This window comes from Ctenocephalides felis, unplaced genomic scaffold, assembly GCF_003426905.1.
Source record: "Ctenocephalides felis isolate EL2017-DRISC unplaced genomic scaffold, ASM342690v1 CF-g0.4_SCAFFOLD_01170, whole genome shotgun sequence".
NCBI lineage: Eukaryota > Metazoa > Arthropoda > Insecta > Siphonaptera > Pulicidae > Ctenocephalides > Ctenocephalides felis.
In genome coordinates, this window is record NW_020537324.1 from 83,229,624 (window position 1) to 83,255,648 (window position 26,025).

General features: G+C 30.3%; 1 protein-coding gene across 1 annotated transcript in view; it reads right to left on the minus strand.

The window, feature by feature from the left end:
* Positions 1–716: 716 nt before the first annotated feature.
* LOC113367812 overlaps positions 717–26,025 on the minus strand; it is a 111,259-nt gene continuing 85,950 nt past the window's right edge. Inside the window, exons 4-16 of the mRNA XM_026609391.1 lie at positions 16,791–16,912; positions 16,158–16,722; positions 14,128–14,236; positions 9,604–9,850; positions 7,563–7,714; positions 7,394–7,501; positions 7,194–7,320; positions 7,029–7,118; positions 5,287–5,448; positions 5,037–5,221; positions 4,614–4,976; positions 3,152–3,340; positions 717–1,513 (exon numbers count right to left, since the gene is read on the minus strand). Of these exons, the coding sequence (XP_026465176.1) occupies positions 820–1,513; positions 3,152–3,340; positions 4,614–4,976; positions 5,037–5,221; positions 5,287–5,448; positions 7,029–7,118; positions 7,194–7,320; positions 7,394–7,501; positions 7,563–7,714; positions 9,604–9,850; positions 14,128–14,236; positions 16,158–16,722; positions 16,791–16,912 (3,113 nt within the window). The 3' untranslated portion in view covers positions 717–819. The remainder of the gene's footprint in view (positions 1,514–3,151; positions 3,341–4,613; positions 4,977–5,036; positions 5,222–5,286; positions 5,449–7,028; positions 7,119–7,193; positions 7,321–7,393; positions 7,502–7,562; positions 7,715–9,603; positions 9,851–14,127; positions 14,237–16,157; positions 16,723–16,790; positions 16,913–26,025) is intronic.

The window sequence follows — 26,025 nt, forward strand, 5'->3', positions numbered from 1 at the left end:
TTTTTGATAGCATGTACAAAATTTGGCATAATTTAGTAGTAATACTTTAGAAACGTATTAGTTTGTTTGAAAAACTTTAAAAGACTTTTTTTCTTATAATTAGTTCTTCTATTGATATCTGACATTATTTTGAAAAAAATATAATTACACAACTGAGAAGGGGTGTCATCCCCTCCTTCGCATTGTTTTCACTTTCCTAATTCCAAAATTTCATGCAAATTGGAGCACAGTAAAAAAATTCCGAGGTTATACCCTTTTTTCCTCTCCTTTTAATAACTGGGATTTTCTTTATTGACTGCTGTCACGTTTATTTGATTGAAATTAGAAATGTAATATACAAGATTACATAACATTTACGTAATGTTTCACATAATTAACGTTACTGTTACGTTTTTCCGAGTATGTTGAAATATAAGCATTAGTTTGTTCAAAACATTTAGGCAAACTTTTGTACAGATGATGACCCATTCATAACACTTGTTTTTTAACAAAAGTTTGCTTAAATATTTTGATAGCATTCAATTTTATGTAAAAAGATGTTGCGCATAATTAACGACAATGTTACGTTTTAATTAGTATGTACAAAATTTGGCATACTTTTTCCACCAGGAACGGCAACTTAGCAAATACTAAAACTGTACGTAATAAATTTTTTTAAAAAAACGTAAAGTAATTTTGTTACATTCGAGTTACCTAAATGTTTCTTTTATCCCTTTACACCGTGTCCACTGGCATAGTTCTTCTATTCGAACAGCACCTACAGAATATATAACCAAAGCCACTCCGATCATCAAAAGCATCATCCAAACTGGTTCTTTGTCAAATTTCCACCTTTTCTTTATTATCCTTCGACTGATTATTATCAACGACATCAGTCAACACGTCTATACTATTCGTCGTGTTTCTATCTTTATTATACATTAAAATTTTCCAAGTCTTTCTCGCCTCGACACGTTTGCTTTTGGGTAAAGTCGATGCCCTGGTTGCTGTTAGATTGTTTTCTCGAAAAACATCATCACTCGTATTGTTATTGCGACTTGTGTATTGTTTATCGAAACTTAGACTTAGGCGGTCTGTGAAATTTTTTAGACGTGCAAAAAGACTTCGTGGTGGTGCTGGTTGCTGCTGGATCAGTTCTTGTTTTACAGGTATAGTCTTATCGATAGTTATCTCATCAAAATTTTGTTTGGTTGGGGAATCATCAGGATTTGGTGATAAAGCCTGTTGTTGGTCCTGAGATTTATCATCATTAGATTCTAATTTAGTTTCCACATCTTTTGGAACCTGGACGACACTTTGTTGATCATTAGACGTCGATAAGTTTGCTTTAGTATCAGTTTGATCTGGTGATTTAGTTTGCTTTATCGAGTCTGATCCTTTCTGGTCTTCCTCAGTTTCTGGTTCAAATTCTTCACTTATCTGTCGAACAGAATGAGATCCTGCTGAACCTTGAGATCTTTGACAAGTATCGCTGCAAGGTGATCTTACACTGCCGTCACTATTACGAGCAACCCTAAAAAATAAAATTAAATTAGTTGAAAGTGGCATTTAGCCTTGAGGCAAGTTGCATGAACTTCCTGAAATGTGTAAGAATTGATTTAATCGATATTGAAATTCAGATATTTAAATGAAATTATTAACTGTTTCGCTATCGTTTTCAATTACGAATAGAATTGCCATTTCGAATAGAATTATCTCAAACAAATTTATATTAACTGTAATTATATTGATTATTACGTGCTTGTATGGCCTAAAATTGTAGCTTATTATTTTAAATTTAAATGAATTGATAATGTTTGACTCATCACATCACAAAAGCAACTTTTGACATAAATTTTGACTGTATAATTGTTTCAAACTTTGATGAGTTTTTAACATTAAACTATTTGTATGTTATGTCATTAAACTATATGTTTTGTAAGACCATGATATCTATTGCCAAAAAAGTTCCATGAAAATCGGCTATAATTTTTTTTTCAACAGTTAATTACAAGAAAACGGCTCGGTAGATTTTTACCCAAAACTAATCAGCATCATTCTCAACCAATATCTTTCGAAAAGTTTTTTATTTTTTAAAATCGATTCAGATTTGAGAGCTAAAACTTTGACAAAATTTGCTATTTACAAAGAAACGGCTCGGCCGATCGTCACACAAAACTAAGAAAAGATAATCCACATCGAGATACATCGATTAGTTTTTAAATTTTTGAAACCCTATGGTATCTAACATCAAAAAAATATTCATAAAAATCGCCAAAAAATTTTTTTAACACTTTATTACAAGGAAAGGGCCCGGCCGATCTTTTCCAAAAACTAATCAGGTCGATTCTCAACCAATATCTTTCGAACGGTTTTTGAATTTTCAAAATCGATTCAGAATTGCGGACTAAAACGTGGACAAAAAAATTTTCACTTTTCTGCTATTCACAAAGAAACGGCTTGGTTGATCGTCGCGCAAAATTGATAAACGCTAGACATCATCGAGATACATCGATTGACTTTTAAATTTTTGAAATTGGTCAAGCAGGTTTTGAGAAAACATCGATTTACGGCAAAAATCTGTTCACACACACACATATACTTTTTCCAAATGTTGGTCTCATTCGATTCAGAATGACTTGAAACGTTGAGAAAACATAAAATTAGCAAATCGGATTTTTTGATGAAAACATGAACTTCTCCTTCGGGAAGTTAATAATTTTGTTTCCAAAAGCAATTGTTTTGCCAACACAAGCAGTAAGTTTTTTGAATCATTCACATCGGATGCTTAATTCTCTCAAAAACTGCCATTTTTTGCATATTTAGGTCTATATTTCCAAAACGGTTGGACCTGCTTTTGCCATAAACTAATCACCACTTCTCCCAATCATTACAAATTGATTTTTTTTTAGATCATTCAAATCGGATGCTCCGTTCTCTCAACAACTCGATTTGTATTTTCTGCACTCTTTGCTCCGTATCTGTGTAACGTCTGGACCTGCCTTTGCCAAAAACTAATCAGCACAACTCCATATCAATAGAAATCGAGTGCCAAAATGTTCAGAAACTTTCAAACCGCAAAGACATGTAAAAATTTTAAAATTTGATTTTTGAACGATTACAATGACTAATAGTTAAAAAATAAGTTACTTAGTCGCTGATATTTTATTACCTGCAGCATCTGTTAGTATTTTCCAAAGTCTGGCAGTTTGAACAAAAGTTTCCGAGACTGCCTCCTGAAGAACTGGGCCCCAAAGAGCCTCTTCGATAGTCATATTTTTGTAAATCCAAAGAATAAGATGCATTTCCGAACGCATGGCTTAGAGTACAACGCTCATGGCTGTTTTTACGCGATGGGATACTGAAATAAAGCAAATGATAATTATAAAACATCGATCAAATCTTATATACATATAAAAATGAATCGCAAAATGTGTTGGTAAGCGCATAACTCAACAAATTGGCCAATTCTTTTTTTTAAATGTTTGTCGAAGTCCAAGAATGGTTCTTACGGCGAGACAAAATCGAATAATTGCCGGAAAAACCCTAAAAACAGACTTTTTCTTTTTCACATACAAACGTTTTTCAACTAAAACTTAGAATCAATTTGAGCTTTAGTGCTATTATATAAAGTTTATATTAAACCACAAGCACCCACTGTAAACTCCTCCTAAACGATTATTCGGATTTTGATAAATCTTTCTGAAGTTTGTTAAGGAAATTTTCTAGGATGTATGTGCAATATTGTGGAAATAAATGGAAGAAAATGCAAAAAACGGCATGTCATTGTTTGCATTGAAAACAAATGAAAACTATCATCTGCCAAAAATTTAAATTTACTTATGAACCTAGACAATATTAGAATTTGTATAATAAATTTATGATTATGAATAAGAAAAATGAAATGTCTACATTATTATTGCCAAAAGCAGCTGAAATGTGCCAGAAATTAAAATAAATGGAATAGGCAGATTGAATGATACACATATGAACAAGATATGACAAATTAATTCACTTGAAATATAAAATTAAATAATAATCAGGGCCGGTCCTACCTTTAACGCGATGCATGCGAAAAATACGAGCGCACGCCTTAGGGGGCGCAAACGCAAGATTCGGATATTAAATTTTCAATATAGATTTTTTAGTATATAATTTCTTAGCATCTTTTACTAATCTTTCCACAATATTTTTAAAATTCGTAAAAATTTCACTTTATAACAACAAATGGGAAAGTAAAAATGAATACATACAATTCGGCCCTCACGATATCGATTAGGAGAAGTTTAAGATGCAATTTTGGATATCTTGAATAATAAGAAATTAAATTAATTTAATCCAACATGAAGTACCAGTGTTATGTTATGGTTATGGTTATGTTATACCGTTTAAAAGACTTCAATTTCTAATATAGTGTGGGAATTGAGTCTCATAATTTTATTTAAAGTTGTTCTACATTCAACATCGCTCATATTATAAATGTATATGCATTTTGGCGTGAAGAGTAATTTAAAAAACAATAATTATTATTCTTAGGTAAACTGTAAATATTAGTATATTATATTAAAAAAATGTAGACAAAGGTACAGGACAAAGTCTGTCGGGTCATCTAGTTATTAATATTAATCTCTTACCCAATCCTACTGTTTCTCCTATCCATACTGCTACCACCGCCCTCCGTAGCAATCTTGAACTTCAAAGTCTTCTCCGAAACCTCGACTTCCGTCGCAGTCTCCGAGTCCCCGCTATCGTTCTCCTCAAAATCATCATCATCTGCTCCTTCCCTACCATCATCTGCATCAATTTCATCACCTTCATCCATCCTCCTGTTTTTCATAAATCTCTCTATATCATGAGTCGAAGGAATATGGTGATCCTGAGCCATCTCAGGAGTGACAGTCTTGCTGGCAGGATCGATTGTTATAACTTGATTGTCATCTATGTGAGTCTCGGTGCTTCGAGATATCGACAAAGACATTCTTGGAACCAAACTGCGCCTGGAATGAATCTGATGTTAGATTTTCTATTGGTGCGTTGCTCTTGTGGAGCAGACTTACCTTGATCGGACGTTGTGAGTGGTCTGTGGGCCTGTTTGAGAACCTGTGGGGGAGTGGATGCTTTGGGAAGCGTTTGCGGGTTCTAAGCCATCTCCTAGAGATTTTCTAGACCTGCCTTCTCTTGTTGCTTCGTTTAGTCGTCGGTAATACTCTAGAGCGTCTCGAACGGGTTGGACGATCAAATCCTGGTAAATGATTTATTAATTAAATTTAGTTTGCTATAAAAAATAGTATATATGATCTTATTTACCTGTAATTCTGGCATGTGTTCACCCAAAGCTTCAAACAAAGGTAATAACACAAGTCCGATAAACCTGACTTGACTTGAAGGCTTGCTGACTTTATCAGGATCCATAAAAGGCGTTACGGGAAGACCTTCCTGTTTTTCTGCAGCACTTTGAGCAAAAAATTCCTAGAAAAACATTAAATGGAAATTGAACTAGTGGTGCATGGCATCGTGCCTTAGAGCAAATTGCTGAAAACTTCCCGTACCAAAAGTTAAAATTTTTAAAAAAAATTCAATTTTCTTTTAGAGATTTTGAGATTTTTAAAACTTTTGAAAATAATTGACTTTTTTGAAAAATTCGATTTTTTATACATTTAACTTTTTGGGAATTTTGAACCTTCTTTTTCAAAGCAATCGCAATACGCTAACTGCGTAGAAACGAAATATCGAAGCGTGGGCGCCGCTTTTCAGTATTACGGATAAATATTGGTACAGAACCCATAGAAAAGTAAACAAAATTTGTTCTTATTATCAAAATATCTATAAAAAATGTGATAATTCGATGTGCATATGTCTAATGATCATTTTTGTCCGTTAAATGGCATTTATTTCACTTTTTTATTGTATCTCCGAAACCGCTAGACCTGTGTTCCCAAAAATTCCATCAGTTCTTCATTTTGTTAATACAAATAAAATGGTTTCTGAATCATTCAAATCGGGCGCTCTGCTCTTTTTGGCACTTTTTGCCCTGTATCTTCGACGAAAATTTGTATCCGAATACACACACACGCACACACACACGGCATGCCAATCTTTTTTATTAACTTCCCGTAGGGCAAGTAATAGTAATCGCAAAAAAATCGAAAATGAAAATTTTTATATATCTTTACGTTTCAGAGGTTTCTGAATATTTTAGCATACCTTAGAAAAAATGGATGTGTGTGTGTGCGTGTGTGTGTGTTCGGATACAAATTTTCGTCGACGATTTCGGGAACACGGATGAAGCGATTTTAATAATTCAAAAAGCATTCGATGCGTATTGATAAGACGACGTGTAGATTAGTTTTTGGCGAAGGCAGGTCTAGCCGTTCAAACATTTTACTTGTATTAACAAGATGAAGAACTGTTCATATTTTCATAAAGGCAGGTCTATCGGTTTCGGAGATCTAATAAAAAAAGTAAAAAAAAATGCCATCTGGCGGTCAAAAATGATCATTAGACATATGCACATCAAATTATCAGATATTTTATAGATTTTTACAATAAGTATGAATTTTGTTTACTTTCCTATCAGTTCCGTACCAATGTTTATCCGTTAGACGGCGGCGCGGCGCTTACGCGCTTCGATATTTCGTCTCTATGTAGTTAAAGCAGTACGATTGCTTTGAAAAAAAGTTCGGAATTTCCAAAATATTTAAAAATAAATTTTTCTTCAAAAAGTTTTTTTTTTGTAAAGTAAATTTTTGACAAAAATTTATAGTTTCTCAAAAATCTAATTTTTTCAGAGTAAATTTTTTTCAAAAATGTTAATCTTTAAAAAAAAAAATTTTTTTTGTAGTTCCAGCAATTTGCCTTAAGGCACGATGCCATGCGCCCCACTAGTTTTTTTTAATTACAATATTTGTTACAACTGCTAAATAATTTAACATCTAGTAACAATAATGAATAATCACGTAAATTTAAATAAAAAAAAGTACAAAATAAAGGATAGTATTTTCATTGTCAATAATTCAAAAAATAACAAGTAATTAAAACTAAAAGTTTACCTGTAATAGCCTATCCAGCCAAGGTTCGGCAACATCTATTGGTCGAGCTTCATTCGATATATCTGCCACTTTGATCATCACCATCGATAACTAAAATAAGAAATTTTTTTTTATAATATATGCGTAAATAATACTAAAAATAATTTATGTATTACCAGTACCTACCAGATTTGTGTGTGTTTTATTATCATAATCAAAACAAGGTGTGACGTCCCGAAACTGGGCTAAGATTTCATTGTGCCTTGCCATATCCGTTGCCAAGATACATCGAATGATGCCCTCTCGAACTTGCCTTGATAGAAAAAAAAATAACAATGAAAAAATATAAATACGACAATCAAATTAAGTATTTGTCCATTACTTACCTATAAGTATCCGATGGAAGTCCTTCTAATATATTACATTCAGCTAACTCTAATATCCTAAATGCTACAGAGCAATGATGATTTTCCAAGGGCGAAATATCGTTATATCTATAACGATAAATGCATAATGTAAAATATATTCTGTATATATTATGATCTTTTATCTTACCTAATGGCCAATTCCGTCCTGGCATTTATTTGATAAATATTATTATAACCGGGGTGATCCAAGTCGTGGCAAATGCAAGAAACTAGAAGGACTAGGACTTCCAGGTGGCCCAATCGGGATATGAGATCAACTTTCCAGGCCATCGAGTACATCTGAGAAAAAAAAGAAAAAAATAGTGGTGTATGGCATCGTGCTTTAAGGAAAATTGCTGGAACTTCCCGTACCGTAATTAAACATTCGAAGAATAAAAATAATCAGTCAACAAAAATGTCTATGAATAAATATTATAAAAACTAGAATTTTCATTATTTGTTCCTTGTAGACAAAACGTGAAAACTTATTAGATTAGACGACGTTGTTTATATATGTTTGAATGAAATATATATAAGCAAAATCTAATTAAGTGGGCTTATTGTAAGAATGAACATATTTTATTTTAAATGCATCATCTTTTTGTTCTCGAAATATATGCACTGAGTTAACAATTTGAAATAGCTCATGTAGTATCAACTATACAAACACAAAAAAGTATTAAAAAAAATTTAAAAAATATTGCAGACGTGGGTTTCGAACCCGATCAGTCTTGACTTTCTTATCGACTAAAAAGGAGAACCCGCGCGTTGCTCGTCTCGGATTTTGATGAAACTTGGCACAATGGTAGATTTGATGCCCAAACTGACCGTGGTAAAATATTAGAGGCCTATGAAAAGCGGTTTAATTATAAAAATTAATTAAGGTTTGCATTGTAGCCGCGCGCGGCATGCATAGCTTGCGATGTTTTTCCTTATCAACAGCAGGTTGGCCGAGTGGCTATCGTCGTGGAATACTAATTTTTGCTCCGGGGTTCAATTCCCGATTCAGATATATTTTTTTTATTTTTTTTTTATTTGATATTTATAATTTCACGTGTAAATAATATCAAAATTTATTTGATTTTTCAATTAATTTTATATTTTTTCGCTAAATATTCTATGATAGAGTCCTCCGTAATACCGGTAAATTTCTATTTTGATATTACTTATGAAACTTAACCAACTGAGCTACAACGACATGCTCACGCATATCGCTATGTCTAGGATCTAATCGGAATTTCTGCATTTTTTGCTCTATATCTTCGAAACGGCTTGTCCTGCCTATACTAAAAACTAATCATTGCGTCTCCATATCAATACGAATCGAATGTTTTTTGAATCATTCAAATCAGCCCATTTGTTCTCTTAGAACGTGCCATTTTCTGCACTTTTTGCTCCGTATCTTCGAAACGGCTAGAACTGCCTTCTTATCAATACGAATCGAATTATTCAAATCGGTTGATACGTGTTCCCGAAATCGTCGACGAAAATTTGTATACGCACACACACATACGAATACACACATACACATTTCTAAGGTATGCTAAAATGTTCAGAAACCTCTGATACGTGAAGAAATGTAAAAATTTTCAATTTCGATTTTTGGACGATTGTAATAACTTACCCTACGGGAAGTTAATGAATGATGAGATTTTTGAAAAAGGATTATTTATTATTAGAACCTCAGAAAATTTTGATAAAATATCAGTAGTGACAAATCAAAGATTGTGGACCATCACTATTATCAAAGATTGGTATTTTTGTCAGGATCAATCAAGACCAATAAAATATGGAAAATAAAAGGTGCAAAATAACTATACTAAAGAGCAATCTGAATCTCAACGTACAAAGAAAAAATCCTTGAATGTTCTGGAAGTAGCATTACACTTTGGGTATAAAATAAAGACTCTGCAGGGAAGAAACTAATAAAATTGTATAATTCTGAACAAGGCAAATAATTAATTCAAGACGTACTGTGGACAGTATGAAGGAAGAAAAAAGTATTCTAATGTTTGGAAAAAACTAAGCACATCGGGTCCTTCTGCTGGCAGAAGAAATAATAGAAAGACTGAATGAACTGAATGAAAACAGAGAATAGAAAGCATAAGCACAGTAATACGGAAGCATAAAAAATTAAGTTTGAGGATTTACTATTTGATATCCTATGATGATTTCCTATTTCCCCTTACCATTTGTGCGACGCAGAAGCAGTGCCGAAAGTTATGAAACGGCACCTCGTTGTAATGCTTATAGACCTCGTACAAAAACTGGCGAAGAACGGCATCCTTTATCCGAAACGTTGAAGTCAATTCCAATTCCGTGAACATTCCGTGGAGCAGGAGCAGCAGCTGCTCGTCCGACCAGGCGTAGCTGTCGAAGGCGGGCAGCCGCAGCGACTGCAGAGTCTCCTGGGAAAACGTCGCACTCGCCGTATCACTGGAGGAAAAAATAGAAAAAAAATTAATAATTATAAAAATAATAAAATCAATAAAAATGGCATTAAAAGTCGCAGATATTCGGAAAATGCATTGCATTGTTCAGGATTGAACAAAAACCGCCGTCATAGAACTTCTGTATAAAATGGAGCTCTCGATCAAATGATTCGGTAAAACTCGAAAACGGCTAAAGCGATTTGGCCAGTCTTGGTCTTGAAAAATTCGTGCCAATCCAGAGAAGGTCGGAAAGGTGAGATAATATTACAAAATTGCGTAGAAACTTTATATTTTTATTTAAAATTTTTTGTAGAAGCGTAATTTAAATGAAACAATGGACGCTGGCTAATACGTCAAATGTCAAACGTTTTTGACAGACATTTTACGTGAATATTATTAAATTATGATCAAATTGTAATAAGTAGTTTTGTTTGTAGTTTTATATATACACAAAAACGTTATTAAACGGGCCGTAAGTGTTACTAGAAACTCAAAATATCAACTTTTTTGAAATGTTAATATGCAAAATGCACTTTTTGGCATATTTTTCTCAAACACCGCGCTCGGAAAGATCTCATTTGTATAATTAAATATTCATTGGTATTTATGAAACATTTTCTAAGTTATATTATTTTTCATTTATGCTATTTTCAGATTCAGAACCTAAATTTTTATCGATCAAATAGACATTTTGTCGAATAACATTTTCCCAGTTATAATTTCCCAGAATTTATCCAAGAATAGATAGTGATAAATAGATAATATATGAAGGTCCGGGGTTAAAAAGGTCCACCAGCGATGTGTCAAAAACCAGTAAAGTCAAGTATTGTTTAACAACAATATTTGAAAGTAGAGGGAAAAAGATGTATAACCAGTAATAACCTTGATTATTATGACTTTACTATCGGGAGATAAACGGTAATCTTTGAAAATCCACAACTAAAGTATTTCCTTTTGTTGTTAGTTTTTTGGATTATGAGCTCTGTGATTTAGTTCACGAGACCTTAATATAAATTTTATATTAAGTATATAAACTATACACTATTTAATTGTTTTATAAAATGTAATGTCAATTTTGAGTGAGATTTAACAGTTTTCTTTATATACCAACTTTAAAAACTTACATTTGTGTGGGGCAACAATGACCAACTGAACATTGACCACCGCTGAAGACTAAAAAAGACTTGGATTGAATTATACCATATTTTTATAGAAAGTGTATAAAACTTCCTGTTTGATTGTATTAACAAAATATGGACAAACGAATATTGTTATTATAAATTATATAATTCATTATTATACCAGTAGACTTTGGGGTTTATTGTGTTTATAATACCTCATTGTCTGTACCATTCAAACAATACATCCTTACACTCCTAAAATAAAGTATTATTTTTTTTGATTCTCTAGAAATTGTTTAGAAAATACCTAACTTAGCAAAACAAAGTTTGTCGGGTCAGCTAGTTATATATAAAATTCTTCTTTGATGATGTATATAAATATACTCCTCCTAAACGATTATTCGGATTCTGATAAACCTTTCTAAAGTTTGTTGAGAATTTTTTTTTAGGATGTCATTATAAAAATATTGTAATATTTTCTGCAATATAAATGGAAAAAAATGCAAAAACGACATGTCATTGTTTGACATTAAAAATATTTTATACATTGTTTGGCATTGAAAACAAATAAAAACTGTCACCTGCCAAAAATTTCAATTTACTTATGAGCCTAGACAATATTAGAATATGTATAATAAAGTCATGATTTTGAATAACTTATAGTTTAACTTAGCTCAAGGACCCGCCTTAAGGCTTTATTTTATTATTGATAGATATTTTTTATTGCTTTATAAAGTGTTTGTAAGCAAATGTAAAAAAATATTTCGATCTATATAGTTGTCTCTTGGACGTAGAAAACACGATGAAAATAGTCGGGCAATTGACCTGACAATGGGAGACATTAAATTGTAATGCTCTACTGCAACGATTTAATGGAAATTTCCTTTTATTTTAAGTATATCCATCTGTACTGCGCCAGACTGTAATTTAAAGAAGTCTATACACGAATATAGAAAATGTATCATAGTAATAGAGAAGTTTTTTTTAAAGAAGCTCTAAGTATTAATTCATTACTTATCTAATATTTATGTTATTGGTTTTGGCACATTTTTAGTGGTACTTAAGTGCATTTTTGATATTAATCTTACTCTGTATTTATTTAATATTCTGTAAATTTTCAATATACCATATTTTGTGTTATGATTTGTAGGCCGATTAAAATTATTAATATAACATCAATTTAAGTTTAAAATAATTTTAAATAAAATTTCTGGTCCCCACATAACTCATTTTCTGAGCATAAACAATTTAAACAAAAAACACACGAGCAGCAAACAATAAACTAGCAAATATATCAGTCACATCAACATAAAATATAATGAATATTTTTGAGAAATTAATATAAAATGTAATGAAAACATAAACTTAACAATCCTACTGACCATGGTAAATTAACCTGACTTTAAGACTCACACTGATGCCATTAAAGAAACTCGTTTTTCTTGGTAAAAACTATTTTATAAATCAGAGCTCCTCAACAATTATACTATCATGACTAACACTATTTTTATCAAAACAAAAATTCCTTTTAATACCGAACGTCTTAAAAATTTGGCCAGACTTGGTGAAACAAACCAAAATTTAATGAAACGACTTCAACAGTAAAAAAATAATTTAAAAAATCCTAGACAATTTAAAACTATGTTTATAGAACACATTAACGCTTTGGAATACAATATTGTTTTTTTTTTTAAATTTTAAATTCAATATTTGTTGAATTAAGGCAAGGGCTATAGTCGCAACGCGTAAATTTTATAATATTTTTTTTTTAAATTCATGTTTTTTAACTATTTAACAAGAATTCCATTAATATCGAACGTCTTAGAAATTTGGTCAGATTCATCCAATCAGATTCATTGTTCTAGTTGCGATACAATTTATATTAGAGAAACTAATCATAATTTAATGAAACGAATTCAACAGTATAAAAATAATTCAAGAAAATTCTAGACAATTTAAAACTATGTTTACAGAACACATTAACGCTTTGGAACACAATATTTATTTTTCTAGTTTTTAAATTCAATGTTAGTTAGTCGAAACGTGTGGATTTTATAATAATTTAAAAAAAAATCATGTTTTTTCAACTGAAAGAAGATCTTTTATAAGCCATTAATTAATTAAGAATCTTTTATATGAAACTAACCAAAATTTAATGAAACGACTTCAACAGCAAAAAAAATAATTAAAAAAAATCCTAGACAATTTAAAACTACTTCAACAGCAAAAAAAATAATTTAAAAAAATCCCTAGACAATTTAAAACTATGTTTACAGAACACATTCACGCTTTGGAACACAATATTTATTTTTCTAGTTTTTAAATTCAATGTTAGTTAGATTGAATGAAGGCAAGGACTATAGACGAAACGTGTGGATTTTATAATAAATATTTAGAGAAATTCATGTATTTTTAAGCCATAAAAAATATTTTATAAGCCATTATTGCCTTCTGAATTTATAGAAAGCTAATCAAAAACAATATAATTCCTTTCATTTCTATCACTCACAACAGCAATTTATGCTTCTCTATTAAATTATAACAATCTGTTTCCTGTCCATTAAATTTCTCCTCAAACAATTCCTAGTCGAATTACGTCTTCCAACTTTTCCAACTATATTCTTAAATCCGCAATTCTCAAATGAATTCTTAAATTGTTAAGAAAACATGCGGAAAAGCGAATCTCTCGTAGAAAAACGACGGGAAAACAATATTTCTGCTTCGACGTAAGGGCTGTCTAATCTAAATTGACGTATGAGGTAAAATCTCGGGGGACGGATGCACGAGAGCGTCTTAGAGCTTTTGACGTAACGCACACGTAACACGAACGTAACCGAGACGATGTAGGTACATAGACAGACGGATGGGTATTTATAAATGTTCGGTTTGACGTTATCATTTTTTATGAGATGATCATTGTAAATGATATATATATATATATATATATAATAATTCAGAACAAAAAAATCAATCAAAGTCGAGTTGATATGTCTAGTGGTTTCAAAAAATCAGATTACATTCCCGTCATCCCCTTCGGTATACGTCCAACATATATAATACGTCTAAACATAGAAATATCGTGGAAAATTTATTATTTAATATAAGTCTCGATGCAGACTAAATAAATATCGATTATATTGATATATAAAAGTATATTTACCATATCATTGTAAATTTGGCTTTGACCTCTGTGTGTTTCGGCAGACTGATTCTTCTTCTTGAAAATTGTTCCCTGAACGCACCAGCGCAATGGACACCGACACCGCATCCTGAAAAAAAAAACAACGACATAAAAGTAATTAATGATATATATATATATATATATATATATATATATACATCTTATGAAATTTCGATGTCACTCCGAAACGGCTTTATAGATTTAGGTAATTTTAGGTCTGAAAATCGGCTAGACTAGGGCTAGACGCACGTTTGGCCTAATGGCATAATAAGACACTCCTCAAAAAGAAAATGATTTTAATTTAATTATATAAATTTGAAGCTTTTAAAAAAAAGAATAATATAATCTAAACCAAGGATGCACTTTGTGTTCATTCATCATTTATCGAAATAATATTCGATCCTCATATAGCCGTTACTGCCCATTACACGTTTGGCTTGCCGGTTAAAAATAAGACAATCGTCGAAAACCAAATGTTTATTAATTCATTTAGCTAAATTTAATAAATTAAAAAAAAATTGTATTAGATACAATTAATATCTTGGGGTGCTATATTCAGGCTTAACTCAAATTATTTTAATGGACGAAAAAAATGTAAGTTACAATGTCACAGTGTTCGCTTCCGTACTCCATCGAAACGGCTTTACCAATTTTCACCAAATTTTATATTCGTATTCAGTAGGTGTGGGAATTAGCTACTATCTATTTTTCATACCCCTAAGTGATAAGGGTTGTTCACACTTAATTTTTTTAAATTTCTGGATGATTTTTTTGCTTATATTTTTTTATGATTAAAAAAACATACAATCCTAAATTTTTACTTTTTTATCACCAACCCCTATTGTTTTATAGCCATTTTAGTAATTCAATCATTTTTTTAGTCACTGAATATTTTTGACATAATTTTAGTTCTGATTTTTGAGCTTGAAAAAACTTAAATACTTTTAAAAAATAATTTACTTTTATTATGGGTTGTCCAGCCCTACTAATTTATAGTTTTGCGGTCAATTTTCTTCATTTTAATTTTTTTGATATAAAATTGATAAATACATTAAACTCTTTATACTCAAAACACTATTTATTTTTTATCAAAGGCTATCCACCCCTAACATTTTTTTTTAATTTTGGGACCAAATCTTTTCATTTTAATTTTAAATAATTGAAAATTGAAAAAAACATGGATCTTATTTTATTTCGAAAAACTATTGAATAAATGTGCCAATTCAATTGAAATAAAATCTGAATCTGAAATAGAGCCTGAAATAATATCTATTATTATTGATTACGGCTTGCTTATGAATAAATAAATAAATAAATAAATAACTCAGTTTCAGACTAGGTTTGCTCTAGAAAAGACTATTATATTAATATGATACACCAACATTTATATGTGGCGTGCTTTGCAGTGAGTAAATTATTTATATATTGTTAGCTGACCTTTTCACTTATATACTAAATTTGCCATCAGTTATTTTTATTATGAACATTTTATACTAGAAATATTTTTTATGTGACACAACGTTTGCCGGGTCAGCTAGTACATATATAGTCTAGATTTGCAGAAGAGACTAATAAAGTGCCATGTCTGAAGCATAGCTCTGTGCGAATCAGAGACATGGACTCTAAGGAAGGCCGGCAAGAACTCCTAAACGATTATTCGGATTTTGATAAATCTTTCTGAAGTTCATTAAGGGATTTTTTTATGATGCATGTGCTTATAAAAATATAGTAATAATGTTAAAATAAATGAAAAAAAATGCAAAAAGCAACATATCATTGTTTGACATTGAAAACATTTTGATACATGAGAATTGTCATCTGCCAAAAGTGTCGATTCACTTGAAATTTGAATTTAGTTTATAGACAATATTAGTATATAAAATATTCATGATTATGGCTAAGAACAATGTAATATCTACAATATTATTGCGGGTCATCTAGTATATATATATATATATATATATATATATATATATGTATATATACATCTGTCTGCCCATTCTATTTACCTATCCATTCCGCTCCGATCTCGTTAGCCCTCGTCGTCAGCGCCTGTATCCTCGTGCTCAGCATTTCGAGCTGCTTGATCAGCCTCTCCTGCTCGTCCCTCTTCTCCCTTTCCTCCTCCGAATAGCTCCTGGCGACCTCCAAATCCTTGGAAGCCCTACTAATACTAATAATTTGATTGTCCTTCGCTCCAGTAGTATCACAGTGATTTTTATTATTTAATTGCTCCCTTGAACCATCCTTATTACCGCCTCTTTGATTACCACTCAGCCTATCCAACCCTTCTTCCTTTTCCTCCCTTATATCACAGTTGCTGTTATGACTAGAATTCGAACCGTGACTAGTGGCGGTGATGGGCGATTGATTCTGTTGTTTGGGGCTCTTCAGGACGCCTTCGTGAAATGATGGCTTCGATGGCAGACCGGTTCGCAGTGGGAATAGGCAACGTTCTAGTGATATTATTTTCTGTAAGATGACGTCTAACTCGTGCGAGAGTTCGGAGTTGATGAATTTCGAGGCCGGTGATGAGATTTTTGATGCATTTGGCGATACTGGGTATTTTGATACCTGGGGAATAAAAGATAATTGATAATTGACGAGAGTTTGCATTGATATATACTTCAGTTTATTATTACCTGCAGATGATAATTTTGACCCTCAGTCTTCAAATTCGGCGTGATTTGAACGCAACGTCCTGATTGGTCGTACAGTTTGATGACGTCACTTGCAGAAGCTCCAGAAGCTGATCTTAGAACTTCTGGAAAATAGAATTGCATTTATTATAACAATATTCAAATTAAATTTTTATCAAGTCATTTATTTTTGTAGGTGTTTGAGAAATTCTAACTAATATATTATTCATATTAACTTATATAAGCATCAAAAACATCAAATTTCTTAGAGGGCGTCCATTTATTACGTGACCTCCCCAACCAAACATCACGTAATTTTAGTCACAAAAAAAATGTAAAATTTTTGCATTTTTTTGAAAATGTTTGTGTTTTTTTTTCAAACTCAGATGAGAAATAAATACACGTGATATCTTACTATACCCCCACGTAATTTTTCGTGATTTTTTGTCGAACCACCCCTCCTCCTGAAAACTTCACGTGGTTAATTAATGAACGCGCCCTTAATAGTTTTATTAACTTTCCGTAGGGCAAGTTATAGTAAGCGCAAACAAATCGAAAATGAAATTTTTTATATATCTTTACGTTTCAAAACCTTCTGAACATTTCGGCATACCTTAAAAAAAAGGATGTATGTGTGTGTGCATGCGTGTGTGTATGTGTGTGTGTGTGTGTGTGTGTGCGGATACAAATTTTCGTCGACGATTTCGGAACAAGAATGAAGCGATTTGAATAATTCAAAAAACATTCGATTCGTATTGATAAGGAGACGTGCTGATTAGTTTTTGGCGAAGGCAGGTCTAGCCGTTCCGAAGATATGGGGCAAAAGTGCCAAAAACGGTAACTCAGTTTTTAAGAGAACGAAGCGTCCGATTCGAATAATTCAAATTTATACATTCAATTAATTCAAGCGGTTTCGGAGATTTAGTAAAAAAAGTGAAAAAAAATGCCATTTGGCGGTCAAAAATTATCATTAGAGTCTAATGATTAGACATATGCACATCAAATCAGCTATTTTATAGAGATTTTAACAATAAGTATAAGTTTTGTTTACATTCCTGAAGGTTCCGTACCAATGTTTATCCGTTAGGCGACTACGCGGCGCTTACGCGCAAAGCAGTACGATTGCTTTGAAAAAATGTTCTGAATTTCCAAAATATTTCAAAATTTTATCCTCAAAAATTCTTTTTTTTTTCAAAAAAAAGTAAATTTTTGTCAAAAATTTATAGTTTCTCAAAAATCTAATTTTTTCAGAGTAATTTTTTTTCAAAAAATAATTTTTGGTACGGGAAGTTCCAGCAATTTGCCTTAAGGCACGATGCCATGCGCCCCACTAGTTTTAGAAATTAAGTTGAAATCACAGGTAATTTATTCAAAAGTCTTACAAGAAAAAGAATAATATAATTTCAAGAAAGAATCTAATTTGTGGCTAATGTTCCGTTACGGCCGATCGCACTCTAACCTGAAATAAAGCCTAGGTATAGGTTGAGTGCACTTTTGGCCTACTCGTAAATTAAAATTCTCATCAAAAATCAAATTTATTTAATTTATAAAAATACTTATTAATAGAGTACTTATTTAGACTCTTTATTAAATTAGACCTAAATAGGGTTAAACTAAATGTTAAATTTTAGGTAATTGTTTTTATGAAAGATAGAGTAGTTAACAGGAAAATTCAGAACTCCGTTAGAATTTTATTCAATTAAGAAATATGATGTAATTAGACGAAGAAAATGGAGATGAATACATATTGCCAAATCCTTTGTAAAAAGTGTCTTCTACACGTTATCAATGAAGGTAAAATAGACAGTCTGAAAGAATGCAGATAATAGGAATCTTACGTAAAAGTAGAAAATATTGCAAACTGAATACCAAGTAACACTGCAACAGGAGCAAAATGTGAAGCTGAATCTCGACAAGAAAATATCAGAAAGATTCTTTGAACTTACTGACTAGTCGATGTTCTGCTATTCGACATAAAATAAAAAACAAAACTATACTGACGAGTAAACTAGGTCTTGACTTGAGGAAAATTCTGATATAACGATTTCTCTACATATATACTATTTATATATTATACAATTATTACAAGTATCGGATCTTCTTTGTCAGTATATTCCCTCTCAAAGAGCAAAGAGAGTGCCAAGGAGATCTTTGTCTTTTGAGATCACGTCAGTTCGCTCCGACGGACTAAATATTAAATTTACTTCGGCAAACCACTATAATGATCATCTTCAAAAGGATACCAGACCAGAATGTATATGAATGTATGAATATATGTATATATTTATAAATGTGTATATTTATTATGTGCGTGGTGGGCTTAGAACACTCGGAGATTATCTTGTTTTGTCACGGGATTTACTATCGGCCTATTCGCAGGTACAAAACAAACATACATTAAGTGATCAATAATTTAAAATAAATACCTAGATGCCTATGTGAATATTAGATAAATTGACATACCCACTACCCACACAGCCCACACACATATAAATTAAAAATATAAATGTGATTTTGAGTGCTCCGTGCAGGTCCAGGTTAATATAAAAAAAAAATTCTGGAAAATTTGGAAAAATAGCGAAAAAACATATTTGTGCCTCGTCTTACACTATTATACATATAGATCAGAATACATTTATGCTTTGTATATTTATATCTTATATATAAAATTATTCTGTACGAGTGTATGATTTGATACTTCTCCTAAACGGTTATTCAGATCTTGATAATTCTTTTTAGCGTTTGTCAAATGAATTTTTTAAGATTTAAGAACGATAAAAAGCTATAGTAATATTAGTAAAACACCTATCATTGTTTGACATTGACTATCATCTGCTAGAAATGTCAATTCACTTGAAATTTGAATTTAGCTGAAATTATGATACTAGATAATATTAAAATATAATATAACAAGAAAAATGTAATGTCTACATTATTATTCCCGAAAAGCAGCTGAGATATGCCAGAAATTAAAATAATATAAGATACAGTCAACAGTATATGTTTGGCAGATGAAATTATATAATTCATTTTAATAAATAACGCAATAAGTCCTAAATTGTATATACATTATTTTTATAGGCTTATGCATATTGTATTTTGCTTTACTTTCCTGAATTATTTAAATGCAAAAGAATATTTCTACTTATTAAAAAATGATTTAGAATTCTGTTTCATGTGTTAAAAATTCATTTGTTTGTCATTTGATATGGAATATTCAGCAAGTTGATCTTAGATTGAAGAGTAGATTTTACAAATTAATTGACCTAAGATTTGAACATAAACAATAATGTTTATTGAATTATTAGTAAGAAAAATGTGCTTTAGAAATTATAATTACCTAAAAGCAACTAATATATCGATCGAGATTATGAAAATTATAGACTAAATTATTTTTTTATAGATACTATATTTTTTTTTTTTTTTGAATTTCTTAGACTGCTCATGCTAAGGCCATAAATGAATCACAAAGGCAGGACATCAAATAGGATATTAAAAAGTATAGGATAGGATATTAAAATATTTGGAACTTTTGAATTATAGACGTGAGTACAAGACAACGTCTTTCGGGTCATCTATTATATATATATATATATATATATATATATATATATATGTGGGAGATTGGCAGGTCGCGTCAATTTTAGTAAGCGAGACAAAAATAATAATTGACATGAGTTTTTGTTGGATCATTTGTTTTGAACTATGTAAAGTTTTGGTTCAGATAAATTTATGAAATTTATCACGGCATAAATGAATAAATATTTTATAATCGGAAAAGTGTTTGATTTCCGATATATATATATATATATATATATATATATATATATATATATATATATATAGTAGGGTAATCCTTAAAATAGTCATTTTCGAATTTCCTTGCTCCCAGGGGCTCAAATAGTTCTAAATTGATAAAAAACATTTTTTTGAAAGTCTTAATATTAACGTTTAGATAGAGCGCAATTCAATCAAAGTTTGTATGGAAATAGCATGGAAAATTTTTCAAAAATTTAAAAAATGTTTTTTAGATGTAATTTAGCGAAGAAATGAATGAATAAAACTCATTCAGTTATACCTAAAATATTTTTTTTAATTTTTCAAATTTTTTTCCATGCTCTTTCCATACAAAACTTTGACTGGATTGCGCTCTATCTAAAGTTAATATTAAGAGTTAAAACTTTCAGAGAAATGTTTTTTATCAATTTGGAATCATTTGAGCCCCTGGGAGCAAGGAAATTCGAAAATGACCATTTTAAGGACCACCCTAATATATATATATATATACAAATATATATATAAATGTATACATCTGTATCTATTACCCCGTGTACTCTATTTCATACGTATAAATTCGCGCCCCCCGGAGGCACAAAGGCTACAGCACAAAAGAGGTTTTATGGCACGTACAGAACACAGAACAAAAAAATATAAAAAAAAACTAAGAGAAAACGTTGAAAAAATATGAAATATGAAATATGAAATGGGAATGTGTGTACGCGGTCGAAAAAACGACTTGGCTTGGAATAAACTTCGCGGGGGATTATAGCTCACAGCTTTATTGCTGCAGCTGCAAAAAGTAGTTTTCTCGAGTAATCATCGTTTTGAATTTTATATTTGCGCTCATAGAATGATAAACGAATTCGCGGGAAATATATATATGCACATATATATACACATATAAATTTATAGAAAAATATACGTATAGGGTAATGTTGCTCGAGTCATACCACCACCTAAGCAATATTTTGTCTGATAATTATAAATTATGTCGTCTGATATCGATAATAGAATTATTCAGTTTAGTAAACTTTTACGTTTACAATTAGAAGGATGTGCAGAGTTTGTGAAACATAAATGTTTGGCCATTGTTTATTATGGCAAGAATATGATTCTAAGTTTTCCTTCTAAATGTTTATTTATTTTGCTTACTTGGGTCGATTTGACATACTTGAGCTATAGAATTGGTTTAGGTTATATCATTGGTTTTAATTTCATATTTCGAAGACTGTTAAGCTTGAGTAAAATTGCTTACTCATTTTTTACATTTTTTAGAGAATATTTTATGGATTTTTTTTATTAGCATTAAGAAATTGCTAAAACACTAAGTGGGTGTCACCAATAACTGGTGTTACTTTATGAACAGTTTCATATTCATGGCAGACTAAATTCTATATAGATTTTTAGTAGTAGTTACAACTAAGGCGACTAGACGCCTAAATCGTTTTGAAAACACGTTTTTTTAACGTTTCGAAATTAGCTTATTGTGCCATCTTTAAACTTTTAATAATTTGATATTATTAACTTCCCATGGGGCAAGTTACAGTAATCGCAAAAAAATCGTAAATGAAAAATTTTATATATCTTTACGTTTCAGAGGCTTCTGAATATTTTGGCATACCTTAGACAAAATGGATGTATGTGTGTGTGTGTGCGTGTGTGTATGTGTGTTCGGATACAAATTTTCGTCGACGATTTCGGGAACACGGATGAAGCGTTTTGAATAATTAAAAAAACATTCGATTCGTATTGATAAGGAAACGTGCTGATTAGTTTTTGGCAAAGGCAGGTCTAGCCATTTAGAAGATACAGGGCAAAATGTGCCAAAAATGGTATCTCGGTTTTTAAGAGAACGGAGCGTCCGATTTTAATAATTCAAAAACATTTTACTTGTATTGACAAGATAAAGAATTGATCAAATTTTCATGAAGACAGGTCTAGCGGTTTCGGAGATCTAGTGAAAAAAGTAAAAAAAAAATGACATCTGGCGGTCAAAAATGATAATTAGACATATGCACATCAAATTATCAGATATTTTACGGAGATTTTAATAATAAGTATAAATTCTGTTTACATTCCTATGGGTTCCGTACCAATGGTCATCCGTTAGATGGCGACGCGGCGCTTACGCGCTTTGACATTTTGTCTCTATGCAGTTAAAGCAGTACGATTGCTTTGAAAAAAAGTTCATAATTTCCAAAATATTTCAAAATACACTTTTCTTCAAAAAGTCTTTTTCTCAAAAAAAGTAAATTTTTGTCAAAAATTTATAGTTTCTCAAAAATCGAATTTTTCAGAGTAAATTTTTTTCAAAAATATTAATATCTTAAAAAAAAAAATTTTGGTACGGGAAGTTCCAGAATAGTTTAAATATATTATCATCGTGCTAATATGATAGATTTATGGCAGATTTCGTAAATTTGTTTCGTGAAATCTGAATACTATAAAAATGTGATAGGTCTATACATCTATACATTTAAAAAAAAAATAGATTTAAGTTCATATGCAATAGTGCAATATTTTATAATTAGTTTCTTATATTCATTGTATACTTTCGTAATAATAAAATCTATCGATTGATTAACAGTTCACGTGTAGCAGTGGACATAAAGGCGTCCTCCCCACCCGCCCTGTGTGTAATTCTGTTTGAATTCGCGGACAGCTTTCTGTGTACCGAGTTAATATTTCAAATTTCGCATCCTTTTCCAATTGATCTCCAATAATCTCCAATGATGTTGTTACGTTACGAATATTCTTTCAGAAGAATACAAAATGCCGATATCGGATTATTCAATTCCGTTTGATGTCGGCACGAGAGGAAAATATATCTATATTATATATATATATATATATATATATATATATCTATATATATTCCTCCTCCGCCTTGTTTTTCACCAAAACTTTTCTAATACATTAAATAAAACTTTGCTCGTTCTCTCCAATGTCAACTAATCTAGCAAATAAAATTGTTTAAAATAAACATGCCATTTAACATTTTCAAAAAGAACTTTTTAAAACGTGAAAGTTGTATTTTTATTTCTCGCTTAAAAAAATATCGAACAAGAGTAGCAGAAGTTGTTAATTGCATTCGTCAAATAGGAGAGAAAAGTTGTTAATTACGTTAAATAGTAAAATAGGAGAAAAAGCTCTGTTTAAAGCTTTGCGAGGAAAAAGTACAAGATAGAGGAATAATAGACTATTTTTTCATTATTATACAATATAATTGTTACAATTATCCCAGAAAGCTTTTGCAATTCAAAATCATCTAACCATTGACAGTAATTTTGATATTAACAGAAAAATTAATCTAAATTAAACATACTTTAGAATCTGGCAGTTACCTGGCAAGTGAATTTTAGGTGATTTTCGAGAAAGCTTTTGAATGTCTTCGTATTCCATCATTGATCCCGATATTTTTAGGGATCAAGTTGAACATTTTTTGGGACAATCAAAATTTCTTTTAATGACTTAATGTGATATCTATTAATTTTTAATACTCTTGATTTCAATCGACTTATTTATTTGATTTATTTTAATTTTGAACTTTGTAGTTTAATTTTTATTATCTATAATAAACAATTTTTGGGCTCATTACTTAAGACTAAAACTTAAGTTTCTGTACTGTTCATTAATTTCAAAATATAATTCCATTTTCATTACTTGCCAATAGGCAAAAAAATGTCGTCAACTTAGTTTTGAAGATAATGTTCGTTACCTTTGGGTATTATTTTAGCAATGCACAATTTCCTCCGAAATCCCATCAAAGGTTAAGTGCTTAGTTTTGCAGTTGCTGGTACAGGGTCGTAGATTAATTATATATATATATATATATATATATATATATATATATATATATTGAGTAGAAACGTAGGTGTTCGTCTAAAGTCAATTTTAGACGTACTCAAGGGACGTGAAGTTTAATGGCAAAACAACTTGTTTACTCCATCTAACTTTCTGCACTCGTGTATATATATATATATATATATATATATATATATAAATATATATATATACATATACGTATATATATACATATACGTATATACATGAAAAATAACTAGTGGTGTATCCTAATAAAGAAAAATCGTTGGAACTTTACACTTTTCTCCAAACAAAAATAAACACTTGAATAAAATTATTAAAAAAAAAATAAATTAAGAATTGAAAATACCTTTTCAGACAAAAATACAAATATTAATATTTATATATAAATATCATTATTTCTAAATAAATATTTAATAAACGAATAAAATTATTGAACAAAGTTCAATTACATATTTAAAAGCTTTAAGTATTTTTTGAGGAATAAATTAAATTTATGTTACCTTTATATTTATATAATTGTATAACTTAAAACTAAATGTTGACACATTCTGTTTCTTGAAATTATTATTTTAATGGTGATAACTAGATTTCATGTACTTTTATAAACAATTTTCTAAATCAGGGCTTCTTAAACTTTTCATTTGCGACCCCATTTATGATTGCAAGTTTTTTGAGCCCACATAGAAAAAAAAATTCTAGATGATTATTTTTTAGGTAAAAATTAGGGTCACGACCCATAGTTTAAGAAACCACAATATAAATTTAAATTGAAGTTGAAACAATGAATACTTTCATAATATTGAAAATTAATTTGAAGAAGTTTTTGAAAAAAAAAAACAAATGCGTTCAAAAATAATATTAATACATTTAAAGATTTGACATCTTTTAAAAATTCAGATTAAAAAAATTAGAATTTTGTTATTATTTGTTAATTATCAAACAATTTCTATATCCATCCCCTTATAATCGATAAACATTTAGCAAAATTATTGAATGAGCCTTTCAATTATTATTCGCCGATAGTATTTGTTTGGTTGTTATGCAAATTAATCGCTTTTAATTATGCAAACGATCATCGAATTTGCGAATTTTCGATTGATATAGCAAAACATATTTGTACTGAATTAAATTTATTATAATCATTACGGATTTTATTTCAATTTATAAATCAAATATTGAATGATGTAATGGATGGAACTCATTTGAATAATAAAATGAAATAAAGATCGAATCACTACATAGTATTTCAGTATTAAATGTACATAATATAAGTTGTATAATTTTAAAACAATTCATTTTTTCATGACAGATATTAGTGTTTAGAAGTGTATTCTGGTGTAGATTTAGTAATTTTTTCTTTTGTTTCATATTTTCAAAGTTTAACTCTTTAAGAATATGTGTACAATTTTTTTTTTGAAAATTTAAATTATTTTTGCTATTTGACCATCACAATGCCCTTCTATTTCCTTATTTTTGCAAAACTTCAAAGGTGATTTTCTCAAATGTATTTTTAAATGCGATGTCTACGGTTTTACAAGTTCTACTAAATCGATTTACTTGAAATTTTTAGACTTTCATCTTTTTATAGACTTCTCTTTGACATATACTAGCCTCATACCAAAATTTCGAT